Source organism: Populus nigra, chromosome 4, assembly GCF_951802175.1.
Source record: "Populus nigra chromosome 4, ddPopNigr1.1, whole genome shotgun sequence".
Lineage (NCBI taxonomy): Eukaryota > Viridiplantae > Streptophyta > Magnoliopsida > Malpighiales > Salicaceae > Populus > Populus nigra.
Window position 1 is genome coordinate 21,206,371 of NC_084855.1, and position 14,098 is coordinate 21,220,468.

Below are 14,098 nucleotides of genomic sequence, written 5' to 3' on the forward strand. Positions count from 1 at the left end.
GTATAGCTTTACATGTTATTTTTTTTTATTCAATCAATTTAATATTTTATTTTTCAAGATTAAATACCTTAATCTACATCTATCTCTTGGTTTTTTAAGTTTTGTTTTCAGATGTCATTAATGATTATTTATTTATTTATTAACACATATAATTCTTAGTTTATTTAATTATATGTGCGCATAAAATTTTTATTTTATTATATTTTTTAAATTATAAAAATACATTAAAAAAACTAGATATATAATTTTTCAAGTCTCCTCGAAAAGTCGATGCTAGATTTGTTTTTTAATCCATGCATTTCTCAGATAGCGCGAGAATCTCTTACCCTGCTGGGCCCGAGCCCTCATTTCATGTCTGCCACTCCGTATCATACTGGAGAGCTTGTTGGGGGACCCCTTACCATAAACAAGAGGGCTAAAAACCGTAGATAAAGAGGGCAGGAAGAACACTGCCTCTGCACTCTTGGCGTCGTCAATAATCATCTGCAATGCAAAAACGTTGTCTGGGCCTCTTAGCAGGAAAATTAAAATGTCCTGAGTTCATAAATATAACCTCTGCTACTTCTTTTTTGTCAAACAAAAGATGGTAAAGTTGCACGCCAGTTTAGCGCTGCAGAGTAGGAGGAAAGAGAGGACCTTCTGTTCACCACTAACAGTATATAGCTCGATATTTCCTAGTCAAAGCATGGAAGAAATGGTGTGACACCTTAGAGCAAACGATGTAGTTCATAGTGATCTAATGCTACGAGAAGCCAAAATAGCAAATCTTATTGGTGTTTTCATGGTATATAATACTTCCAACGCAGGATATCATGGACAATTTACTTGAAATGAAAATGTTCTGTGTAGAATACAATCTACAAACGACAAATTGCATTTGATTAAATACCATTGTGCTTAACTGATGGAGGCCAAGATAATCTTCTATGGCTCATGTCATCGACTTGATGAACATCTCCCACTTCACTACTTCCATCATCTGCTTCTTGCCGCTCAAGCTCTTGTCTCCTTGCAGTTTTGATTGCCAAGTCATCAAAGCTTGATTCATTTCTCCAGGGAGGAGTCGCAAAGTCAGAATCCCCAAAGGCTCTCTGTGAAGAATCTTTGCCTAAATGGCCAACTCTCAAATCTTGAAGGGTAGCGAATGATTCTCTCATGGCAGACATGGCTTCAAAGAATCTGGTACAGGACGCTAAAGCAACAGGAATAGGACGTAACATTTCCTGCATGATTTTTTTAAAGAAAAGAAGAATATCAGATTTTAAAGCAAGATCTTCCCCTAACTCTAACATAGTTTTTGACATCTTGTAGGGGAATGCTCATCACTGGTGCAAATGCTTAAAAAAAAATTTGCAGACCATGCTAAAATAGTCTTAGGTTCTGATAATTCATGACACCTACTATTCATGGGTAACAGCAACGAGATCTTATCCAAAATTACTTAAGTATCAATAACAACATTTAAGAGAAATATTGATTAATTCCAAACAGTTTGGCATCCCTATTAGTATTTGACTGAAGAGCATTGATGTTTCCAGAAAGCTCAATAAGATTAAACACATTTGACCTTCCAGTTATTCATTAAAATAAATGGCTATTGCTTTGTTGGAAAAGTTTACATTCTTAAAGATAGACTTTGCCTTCAAAAGCCAATCACAAAGCAAATTCCATCCGCAATAAGTAAACAAATGCAATAGTACCATATCAATGTGGTTCCTATGAAACTCGCACATAGCAATATGATGGTTATATTTATTTATTGCTAAAAATATTGTTGATTTATTTGATAGTTAAAAAATTATGAATTCCAACAGAAGAACGAATACCACAACAGGACCACAGAATTGCACAAAAATGTCCAAAAAGCATAAACAAATATCAACAAGTAAAAATGTTACTATGCCCAGCGTTTCTATGAACATACCCCCCACACTGAAGGAGATTCCTTAAAGTTCTGACTCCATTGGAAATCTGCAGCTGAAGCTGTCAAAGCACCATAATCACTGGCGGCCTTCATCAGCAATTCTGAAAATTGTTTCTACACCATCCAAGCAATAGAAGATAATCATAATAAATTTTTAAAAAAGAAAAAAAATTAAGGAACTTAACTAACCACTAAATAGCCCTGGTGATGCAAAAGTTAAAATTTAACTCAAGTTTCAGCATCGCATTATAAAACCTTTATATTTTCTCAATATCAGCAGTTTATTCACTTCAAGGTTCACGATTTAACTATTAAAAGGACCAATTGATATAGTACTTGCAAACTCAAAACTTCAAAATACACACACACACATTTATAGTGCATTCACAAACTCCAATACCATCAATTTTCTTTTACCCATGAGAGTTTCATGTGGATAGCTAGGATACTCTATTGTGCTCAGGAAAATCATGGTGCTGCAACATCATTGCTCGAGTTGAAAGAAACCAGCATGTTCTCTCCATCCTTTGTTCATCCCCCAATTCCTGTTCAGTAACCATGTATCTGTTGAAACAGAGAAAAGGTGCCACAACAATCCATCCTTTGTTCATCCTCCAATTCCTGTTCAGTAACCATGTATCTGTTGAAACAGAGGAAAGGTGCCACAACAATCCATCAGGCACTAAATGTCGAAGTCACAGAGGTTGAGCAATCTATCCAATTTCCTGCACTGGCCCACTATTTTATAATTCCATTCTCTCCAGATCATTCCTCACTTTATGAACAGAGTTTAATTAAAAAACACCCCACTTTACTCAATCTCTAACTCCATGCAATTTGAGGTCAGTTTTAAGGACTGTTTCACCTAGGACTGAGCACAACCGGATCGCAACTGTGATATATGAAGAAGAGTTCTCGTCATCTCATGTCATGTAGCCTGATGGACAAGAAATGCATGTAGCTGATTTCTGTTCATCTTTTAACTAGTCAGAAACCACACCCAATCTGATATTTTAATCTTGGAATCCAAATTTAAGTTGACGATATTCTGTCACATCTACATAGTAAGACTTCAATACAGAAATTCACAATTCATCAAATCAAGATAGAGTAGCCATGTAGGAGGAGAGTAGCCATGTAGGAGGAATATATAGAAGCCTAAAACCTTCAACTCATGTTTGTAAGGCTGATATGAAATGCAGCCATCATTCAGATGCACTATGCGTAGAAGTAATAATTTCCAACGTCTCCATTGAACTATTGTTCTTAACTATCTCAGCTGGATGATGGACCCATGACTATTAATTAGGAACAACTTTAACTTCTACCTTTTGATAGAGAGATCATAGACTTCAAAAAAATTTCCAGTCCTCACTGAGGGGCCAAAATCATCCCCATGATCCAATTTTGAGTTGATGAAATCAAAACCCAATGCCCACCATGATGACAACAAATCAATATTGTGTGAACACAGCAGCAGACTTGGTTTTTGGTTGTAATAGTTCCTAATGGCTATTTGACAAGAAAGACTTTGCTGAAGGTGACGATTTTGATTTAACAAGAATATCAAATGTGCTGCTCTTATAGCACTTGATGGAAGTGACCATTCACACACAGTGAACTAGTCTCTGGAAAAAAAATTAAAATAAAATAAAAACAATTTATGATCTACTGTGTCACAAAAGCAAACTGTCATTGGATAACCAACCTGATATTCTGCTTCTACTGGTATGCAATCCAGTGAATATGGTTGTTGAAGACGAGCTATAATTCGATCCTGCCAGTATTCACATAAGACAAACATAAACATAAGATTATTGCTATAGATAAAGTCATTAAAAAAAATAATGGATGAAGAAGAAACCCCATGCAAGTTTAGAAAGGAGTTTCACAAAAGGATAGAACCTAATATTACAGGGAAAATTTAGCCCTGTACTTCGAGGGGGATGTAAAAGTAATCCCACCTAAACCAGCACACCCAGACGCTAACCATAGTACTAGAAACAAAAGAAATCTACAGGATGGATGTCACAAGTAAGTTAGGTTCGGAAACTTTGTCTGTTAAATCTATGTGCATATAGGCTCAGTTTGTCGGTTGGAATTTTGAAATTGTTTGTACACAGTTCCTTTCACCCATGAGGGCCATAACAGAACAATTATGTGAAACCATATGTGAATATTATGACCATGCTATAAGTTTTAACTTAAGAAATCCATACAATTAGTAAATCATGTTGAAAAGAAAATCCATCAGAGGTGGAGAAATTCTCCATGTCAACAAGAACAAGCAAAAAAAATCACATCACTTAACATGCATTTGGCATCATGGAATGCATCTGGGCTAAAGCGTAAAACCATCAATATCAGCAACACGCTCAATTAAAACCCAGATAGATTACCTTATTCTGAATGACATCCTTGAGTATGGTAGTAATCCTTGACAATGTGTCAATCTTCTTTTCCATTTCACTAACATGTGTCAAATGCGCCACGTTTTTATCATCCTACAAAGTTAAATCAATTAAACTTCGTACTGTAAACATATGTGAGACAAAATGAATGAGGATACTTCACCTTGCGACCCTGAAGTTCTACTTGTAGATCAGCTATTTTTCTTTGTACTGCAGTTAGTTCCCTCAAAACTCTAATTAAGTCATCACCCTTTTCGCCACTAGCAGTGGATAAGTTCTGAAGTTCTTCCTACACAGGATGAGCCCAAGAATGATGTGAAATCTCAAGATTCTATGATTAAAATCCATACAATTTTTGGGTTTTGACGGAAACAGCCAACAACCTGGAAATTTTATCTATCAACCCCAGATTGGACATTATATGATCACCAAAAGAAAAATGCGGGTCGGGTTAAAAAGTGTACCTAGAAATATAAGAGTAATCGGAAGCTGACCTGAGAAGGGGGAGGTGCGACTGAAAATCCGAGATCGGCAGCGATGGAGAGAGCATCCGCCATGCCACCGATGCGTCTGATGGGCTTTTTACCAACCCAGGTGGTGTCGCAGCCCATAGACATGATATTTGATTTGATTTGACAAACCAGACGCGCTCAAACTGTTATTCTTTTTAAAATAAGCTTCCCCGAAAGCGGAAGCGATCGCTGCTTTGTGATCCGCACACACAATGTCGTGGATGGAAGGACGGCAGTTTGAATTTTCAAGTAAAGTTTCCGCTAACGAAAAGGTTGACAAATTTTTGGATAAATGTATTTCAACTGTCAACCCCACCGAACTGAGCAAATCATTGAGTGTTAGGAACCCCTCCATAAAATTGAAGATTTAATCAGAATTAATCCTCAATTCCCATCCAATTGGTGCAAAACATGTGAGATGCAGTGTGTACAATAATTTTATTTTCGTGGAAACAAGCTGGATTTCTTACGAAAAAAGACAAGAATAGATAATTGTAGAATATTGTTGTTCGGAATAAAAAAATATTCAAACAAGAAAAAAAATTTAACTATGGCTAACATTTTTTTTAAAAAAAAATTAACTATAAATTTTAAATTAGTTATATATTAAACAATATTTTTGTTTGACATGGAAAAGAAAACAAATTCAACTTAGGTTATTCAAGATTCACATGCAAAAATCACATGGAAAATCTTGAAAAAAACTGAAAACTAAATCTTAAATTAATTTAGTGTTGCATCTTTGCATGACAAAATTGACAAAAAAAAAACAATAGTTGTTGAAAAAAACAAGTGAATTTAAGTCAACAAACCAAATTCTTGATGCAAGTTATGCATGTCATCGGATTCAATAAATTTTTTTATTTTAAATATTATTTTTTATTTAATAGATTTATATAACAATAACACACATGTGATTTTTTTGTATGAAATATTTTATATAAAAAAAAGCATGTCAGACTTATGAAACTAATATAACAAAAGCAAATTGTTGATAATAAAGAGAGAAATTGTATTTTTTAAAAAAATTAAGTTAAATAAAAAAATAGATTATTGATAACAAAGCGTGAAATTGTATTTTTTAAAAACTTAAGGGATGAAAAAAGCATTAAACAAAAAAAATATACTAGAAGTTGTGGTTTAACTCGTCAAACTTGCAATCCAGGTTATAGAATCAACATGATTATATTTTTTTTCATAAATTTATATCTAAAAAAAATAAGCCAAAAAGAGCTTAGCATCGCGGGCTTTTGGAAGGAATAGCTCATACTCGCGTGTCTGAGCCTATTTTTTTTCTCGTTTCAAGTCATGCATCCCCTTTTATTTTGTTTTGTTTCAAAAAATAGGCAAACAACGCGTTGTCTTCCAACCCAAATTTCAGCTACTATTATGGTGGCTAGAATATTTGGGCTATGGGGTTTAAACCCAAAAAACTCATTTTTCAATCCATTCAAAGCCTAAAACACCTAAAAATCATAGTTATTAAACCCGGTCCGGGGGTTGACCCGGCCAAGAGGCCGAGTCATGGGTTTCACGGGTCAACCCGGGTCAACTCGGGTCAACCCGGATTAACTCGGAAAAATTAAAAAAAATTAAAATTTTAATATTTCATATGAAAAAATCCATGTAAATATTGATTATACATATTATGAAGTTTAAAAGAATATTTTAAAAAAAAAATTATCCCACATTAAAAAGATATTATGTTAAGCTTTTAAGTTAAAGTATTTAAACTAAAAAAGTTTTTTATCCCACATTGAAAAAACATAACTTTTTCCTTGAAAACATAGAGTATATATACTAATGTGTTTCAAATCCCATATTGAAAAAACATAACTTTTTTCATGGGAACATAGAGTATATATATGAAAGGGTTTCAAATCCCACATTGAAAAGATAATATGTTATTTTTTTAAGTTGAAGTATTTAAACCAAAAGGTTTTTTATCCCACATTGAAAAAACATGACTTTTTTCTTGGGAACATATGGTATATATACTAGTGGATTTCAAATCCCACATTTGAAAAAAAAACGGGGTCTCATTCGGGTTCGTCCGGGTTTGGCTGGGTTGTTGCCACAGTCGGTCTTTTATTAAACCCGGACCGGTCCGACCACCGGGTCGACCAGGTCCCGGTCGATCCGCCTGGTCGGGCCGGGTTTAATAACAATGCTAAAAACCAATCCTAGAACATGTAGAAACTAATTTAGCAACTCAATAAAAAAAAAAAAAAAGAAGCTCAAATCACAAAATAAAATTGAATAAATTTTCTCATCCTCGGCTTAGATATGTTTTTTTAAGAAATATCAAGGGTCAAAACAACTACTATAAAACTTTCATAACCAAATAGAACTCATTGACACCAATTTCAACTATTTTGGTGGTTAAAACACGTGTGAATGATGATTTTCTCTCTCTACACTATAATCCTTCAATACTCTCTCTATACTCTCACAAAAATGGAATAGAAAATGAGTGAAACGAGCTTTGGTACCAATATTAATTTTCTGAAAACTAAAAGGACTGATCACCTATAAAAAAAATAAGGGATCAAGATAATTTTTTTTTATGAAATTCAAAACCACCACCTACTTTACCTGTCATTTTAACTTTGATTCTCTAACTTTCAATCCAACTCTTCTTTCTAAAAAAATATGCAATTTGATACTAATTTGGGCTTAAAAGAGCTCAATTATGGGGGAAAAAATGTTTGAGAATCAAATTGAAAATTTTAAAAAATTGATTATTATAATCCATAATGATTTATGAGAATATACTGTAAAAATGTTACAATGAAAATTCCACACAACTTAATGTTATGTATAATGTTATGATATATAATATTCGACTTTAGATTCAGTTGGCTAATCTACCCAAGTTATGTTGAGGGTAGGATTACATATTAATCTTTATTATAAGAGAAGAAAACATCAATATTATAGATTTGTATTTTAGTATCATGAATATTTTTAAATTGACAAACAAAAATACGATGTCCATGCTTAATAAAATGAATTGATAAATCAAAAGGTAGTTGTTAAAATTAATTGAAAATTAAAACAAGGATCTAGTCTTTCTTGTTAAGAATAAAAAATAAATACATATGCAAATATTTTATTATGATTATCTTTTTTATTCTATATCTTTTCTTTTATTTATCTTAAAAGTTAATTTTGGTCGATAAGTACATATGATTTTTATTTTTATAAATGCGTAATGCAAATACAATTTATCTATCTAAAATAAAAGATGATAAAATTTAAATATAAATTACAATAATCCCTTTGAAATATTATGAAATTACAGAAAAAAATCAAAAGATTAATTATTATTTTTTTAAAAAATTAAGCTAAACAATTAAAATCTGAGAGGTATTAATTAAACTTAAAATTTTAATAAATAAATAAATGAAAACTAAAAAAAGTCAAGCTCGTGTATCTGGTCAAGTTTTTTTAAGAGCGGACAACACGTCGCCTACTCTGGTGTTTTTTTTTTTATTATTCTAAATGACAACATGCTAGCCACCTTGGTAAATAACATGTCATCCACTTAAGCATTTTAAGATCAACTTCGGTGATAAAATAATAATAATTAGAATCCAAGTTTAGGAACTCTAAAAACTTATTTTTTAAACTTATTTTCACCAAAAAAATACTTTAAAATATCTTAAAAATAATAGTTATAAAATCTCGATTGGCCTAGTAGATCGATCCGAGATCCAACTAACCCAGTACCTAAATTGGTATAGTTTGAAGAAAAATGGGTGAAGGAATTGACCTAGCTTAACCTTGTTAAGAAATCAAGTTAACTCGCGACCCGATAAAAAGTCAGTTAACTTTTGTTTTTGAAAAAATTTGGCTCAAATGATGTTGTTTTTATCTTTTTTTTTTTTAAAAAAAAACAAAAATAGGTTAATCCTTTCACCCTAGCTTAAGCCTTGTCCCGGGTCAATCATTGTGTTGATTTTTAAAACCATCTTAAAAACCTCAATAAAGACTTTTTCAATTTTAAAACTCCCTCTAATCACTTCAAAAACCCTAAAACAAATTGAATCAAAACAAAATTCAAGGTCCTAAACTACTTTTTATATCATGTTAAAAGGCAAAATCATCTCCATTGAACTCCTCTTTATAAGACAAACTCATTGACATCAACATCAAGTTTTTATGGTTGGAATGTAGCCAAACAAACACCTTTTCTTTCCTATTCTTTTACGACAACTTTCTCTCTCTTCCACAAGGTCGGGGATTTGCTGCATTCCGCCATAACTTCAAGAATGAATGAATTTGTTTTGTCGAAAGCTGTGCCCGCGCACTCGATGCTTTTCTCATGGAGATAAAGGTTCCAAGTCGTCCTCTTATCTTTTTTATCTCCTTCTATTTAAAAAATTATTGGCGGATTGCCGGGGAGCTAGACTAAAACATTAAAAAAATAAAGTCTTAAATTAAAATGTAAAAACTGCAAACAACAAGGACTATATTTGAAATTTGAGGAATGAAATCAAAATTTTCTGCACTTTTTGAAATTACAACTCCATCTTTTTTTTTCTTTTTTTTTTTAATTTTGATTCTTATTCTTTCATTAAAAAAAATAACCCAAAATTTAATTTTATAAAATCAAACTTTAATTTAATATAAAATATTTCATGGCACATATCATACACGAGATCATGTGAATGAAAATGAATCCTAACATATAAAATCTTTAACTACCCCAACAATTACAAACACGAACACTAGTTGCTACTTTACAGCCTAACAGTCAAACCCTACTAATTACAACTTATTGAATTTCTTTCTACTATTATTACCTACAATATTAGTATTAATTAGTCACTCTACTTGAAAAATAACTTAATAATCCATTGACCAAAGTTCATTGTAAATTGACTAACATAACTGTTATGAGATGTTTATAATCAATTCTCTGTTGTCATTAAATTCAATTATAATATTTAATTTGAATTCAATTTATAAACAAATTAAATTAACATGTTTATAATACACACACATATATTATATCACTTAATTCAATTATTTTTGTTTTCTATATTACTCTCAATATTTTTTTTTATCTTATTCCAACTCTCCTCTACCACTATCACCACAAATAACCTAAAAAATCAAATCTAAATACATTTCCTAAGATTTTATTTTATCAGGACCGCACAAGCCACGTCATCAAAGACCTATAATGGGATGAGAAGAGAATATAAAAGTGTTTTTTGTGATGGTGTAGTTGAAGTTTTAATGGTGATGTTTATTTACTTTTATTTTTTAGTTTAACGTGAGTGTCCGGGCCAGCTTGCGTGCACCTCGACTAATCTCACAGACCCTGAAGTTAACGACCATGTAAGCCTCCAGTGGCCATCATATGAGCAACCACAGGGCTCGAACCTGAAACCACAGAGGGAGCAAACCTCTTGGTCCCAAACTTTTATCACTGGGCCACCACCTAGATGGTTGATGTTTATTTACTCTTGATAAGAGGGAGAGAAGTGATAGAAAAAGAAAAAAGAAGCGAGTATTTTGGAGAAACTAATTTTAATATTTAATTTTCTTTTTAATATAGTAAATGAGAGTGATCGCTCTTTTATTTATTTTTGTATTATTTTTAAAAAATAAATTTTATTTAAAAATTAATTATTGACACTTAAAATTATAGGAACATGAAATTTCATTAAAACTTATTTTATTGAATTTAATTTAGAAAATTCCAAACATGTGTTATATGAAATTCTTAGAGTTTGAGTTTCATTTAAAATTTAATTTTAATTTACAGTTTCGATTTGCATGTGTTCTTAAAAATTTAAGATTTGTAAACTTCGTCGATTTTTCACTTTATTTTAGTGTTTATATTCTAGTAAATATAATTTTTAAATTTAAATGAAAAAAAATAAATTTATCTTCATTTATAATATTAACTCAATAACCGGTACGACATATCAACCATCAAATTTCACAAACTATTTTCCCCACGACTTATGAATCGATTCAATTTTCTTCATTTCCATATGCCAAATTCGTTCATCTTCTCCAACACCTTCCCTTCCCTTCTCCGGGATGAAAGTTCAATTTGTATTTACAAATCGAACAATGGGTTGAAGAAAAAGAGGCTGTTTCAATCTGAAAAATGGGGGAAAAGGGGGCTGATTCAGTTGAAAGAAAATGGAGGAGATGTGGAATTTACCCAGATATTCTTCCATGTTTCTGACATTTTCTGGAAAAGCTTATGCCCCGTTTCTCTGCAATTTCATGGGATTAGAGTTAAGAAAAACGCAACAGATTGCACGCGACCATTTTGCGAGGATCTCTCTGGAGCATGAAAAGGCCACACGACAATTACTAGCCAAGAGAGAAGAACTAGGGCAGCGTGAGGAATAACAGAGGTGAAAAATGAAAATGTGAGTGAGGTCAAAACTTCTCCTTGAGAGGAAAATGGCCACCGCAGTTTCGCTGCATGATTAGTATGTTTTTTTTTTTTTTGTTGTATTTTAAATTGTTTTTTATGTGAAATATATTAAAATAATATTTTTTTATTTTTAAAAATTATTTTTAAAATTAACATATTAAAACAATTCAAAACATAAATTTTTTTTTTTTTTAAAAATAAATTTTTTAAAAACATGATTTTCATCATATTTCTAAACGGTTAAATATCAAACAGTTCTCTCTTAACATTATTCTCATACTATAAATCCATATTTACTGGGCTTTATAATTTTTTTTTAAAAAAAAAACTAAAAAGGCCTTGGTGTTTTTTCAAGGAGGAGAAATATTATGGATTATATTCAACATTCTGTTTTTTATTGTACTTAACAATTGTGTTCACAGCAGGGATAAAATCATTTTTTGAGAAGATTCAAATATCATTTCCCAATGATAATTTAGTTATTTATTTTTTATGTACAGTAAAAATATTTTGTTGCCTTTAAAAAAAAATAGGCTTTATCCAGGAGTTTTTGTATCTTTTCCCATTTATTTACACAATACAATGACATTGGTACTCTTAAAGACTCAAAAACACTGACATTGCAAAAGGGGTTTTATTGTCTTTATATATTTTTTACATTAAAATAACATATTTAACCTTGACTTAAGGAAATCTAAAGTTGCTTTAGAAGGGTGTTTTGGTCTCTGCAATATTTTTTTTCAATATTCATATGCTTTTCAGGTCTATTTAGTAATTTACATTATTAAGATATTAATAAATCAATAAAAAAACTGACGTGTGAGACGCACATATTAATACTTAACACATCATCGTCCCCCATGCTATTTTAGAAGCACGTTAGGAGTATTCTGATTGCAAAAAACTACCGATCGCTATCCATCTGACGTGTAAGATGGCGACACATATGTTGGAGTGATGCATTTGGTCAAGGTGGTGGTGGTTCAACGACAATGAAATTTTTTTCCTCCTTTCTTTTTTTTTTTTTTTAGGTCTTGATATTTGCATCAAGCTTTTAAAAATTCAATTATGTTCATTGATTTATATTTCTTTTGAATTAGGTTTTTATTTTTTTATTTCTATTTATTTTGATTTTAATGCTTCTTGAAGTTTATTTTTTTTATTTTTTGCAATTTCATTCTTCAATATTTAATTTTTGTATCCAACTTAATCCTTATTCTTTTGATTGATATAATTTTATCATTTGCATTTTTTTTATCCTTTAGAATTTTATTTCATTTTTTTCTTCTAATTTTGGTCCTCATTTTTTTACCTTTTTCTTTATTTATTTTGTTTTTCAATTTAATTCTTAATTAGTTTTTTTCAATTATTTATTGTGCAAAATTGAGTCCTCATTGTTTTAATTTTATTTTTTAAAAAAAATTTATGATTGAGAATTTTGTTTTGTAATTTTTTTGTGTCTGCCGTTTACAGTATAATCAGTCTCATGACCTGGTCTACCAGTTTTGATGATTAACCCGATTTAAGTTTGATCTTTTTTAAAATCTTTTTTAAATTTTTTTTTTCATTTTCATTGTTTAACATTGACTTATTAGGTATTGAGATTCATGATTTGTTTTGTTTTTTTTGTGTGTGGGGTTATCCTTATCTCATATATCAGATTACAAATTAGTTGAATTAACTTAGGTTGACTCAATTTTTTTAATTTATTTTTTGCCATTAAATTATCGACCCTTGAGTGTTGTGATTTTTTCCACTTTCCTTAATGCGTGGTTTTCTTGAGTGTGGGGTGGTCAAGTTAACACGTATTGGCTCAATATTTTTTTATCACTTTTTTATTTTACTTCAGGTTTTTTTTTCTAGGTCCATTTTTTTTAAAAAATTAGTTTTTAAATTCTAATATCATATTGCATTTGATGCGTTAGTAAAGTTAACCCGACCTGTCTCGAGTCTTTTTCTTCGATGTATCTTTTTTGTAAATTGATTTTTTTTACTTTCATCATTTGATATTTGATTATTGGACCTTAAGTTTTGTGAATTTTTTTTTCAAGCTTATCTTCAAATGACTTTTTATTCATAAAATTAAAAAATTAAAATAATATTATTTTATTTAAAAAATAAATTAATTTCACCTTCAGCGTATCAAATCTCAAGTTGGGTATATAATAACTATGCTAACAAAATTTGAACTCAAAACTTACATTTCCTCGCAATTATATCAAGAACATGAAAAAGAAATTAAATTTAAAATTATTTTTTATTACATAAAAAATATAATGCATGTAGCTTGTGGATAATTTACAAAGAAAATCATATATAAAACTCCACTATTATTCCTCAATTAGAAAAGAAAATAGAAAAAGAAAAAGGAAATAAAAGAATGGTAGATAGACGAGCAACGAGGTAAGGGTGTGTTTGTTTCTCGGAAAGTGGTTTTCAAGAAACTATTTTCCAAACTTTCCTGTGTTTGTTTGCCATTAGAAAAGTTGGTCAACAGAAAATGCTTTCCTGTCAAAGGAAAATTTATCTTGATTTTCAGGAAAATATTTTTCTTTTATTTTGGACGGAAAACATTTTTCAGAAGTTGTGAAAAAATTAAAAATATCATATTATTTGTTGATTATATCAAATTTGATCCTCAAACTTTTGATTGCTATATATTTTATTCAAATATTTTTTTTTTCAAATTCATCCCTAAAAATTTGATTTAATTTAATTTTTATATTAACTTTGGTCTTTATTTTTATGATTGTTATTTACTTTTCTTTTATCATTTTTAAATTGAAATTTTTCTATCTATCAAATTCGGTCCTTATTCTTTTGATTGTTACTTATTTTATTT

The 14,098-nt window shown here is 30.6% G+C and overlaps 1 protein-coding gene across 1 annotated transcript; it reads right to left on the reverse strand.

Annotated features, from left to right (window-relative positions):
* Positions 1–750: 750 nt before the first annotated feature.
* Positions 751–5,284, reverse strand: LOC133690840 (AUGMIN subunit 2-like). Its single transcript, XM_062111109.1, has 6 exons — positions 4,830–5,284; positions 4,499–4,624; positions 4,324–4,428; positions 3,633–3,701; positions 1,925–2,038; positions 751–1,223 (listed from the first exon to the last, which is right to left on the reverse strand). Exons 1-6 carry the CDS (start codon positions 4,950–4,952, stop codon positions 882–884), a joined length of 879 nt encoding a protein of 292 aa, XP_061967093.1. The 5' UTR covers positions 4,953–5,284; the 3' UTR covers positions 751–881.
* Between the last annotated feature and the right edge of the window lie 8,814 nt (positions 5,285–14,098).

What these genes read in the sequence shown, in the direction of transcription:
- LOC133690840 (XM_062111109.1), bottom strand. Translation starts at nt 4,952, where the DNA reads ATGTCTATGGGCTGCGACACCACCTGGGTTGGTAAAAAGCCCATCAGA. An exon ending in TAGAACTTCAGGGTCGCAAG is followed by an intron (nt 4,429 to 4,498) that starts GTGAAGTATCCT and finishes TTAACTTTGTAG; the next exon opens with GATGATAAAAACGTGGCGCA. An exon ending in CAGTAGAAGCAGAATATCAG is followed by an intron (nt 2,039 to 3,632) that starts GTTGGTTATCCA and finishes TGGATGGTGTAG; the next exon opens with AAACAATTTTCAGAATTGCT.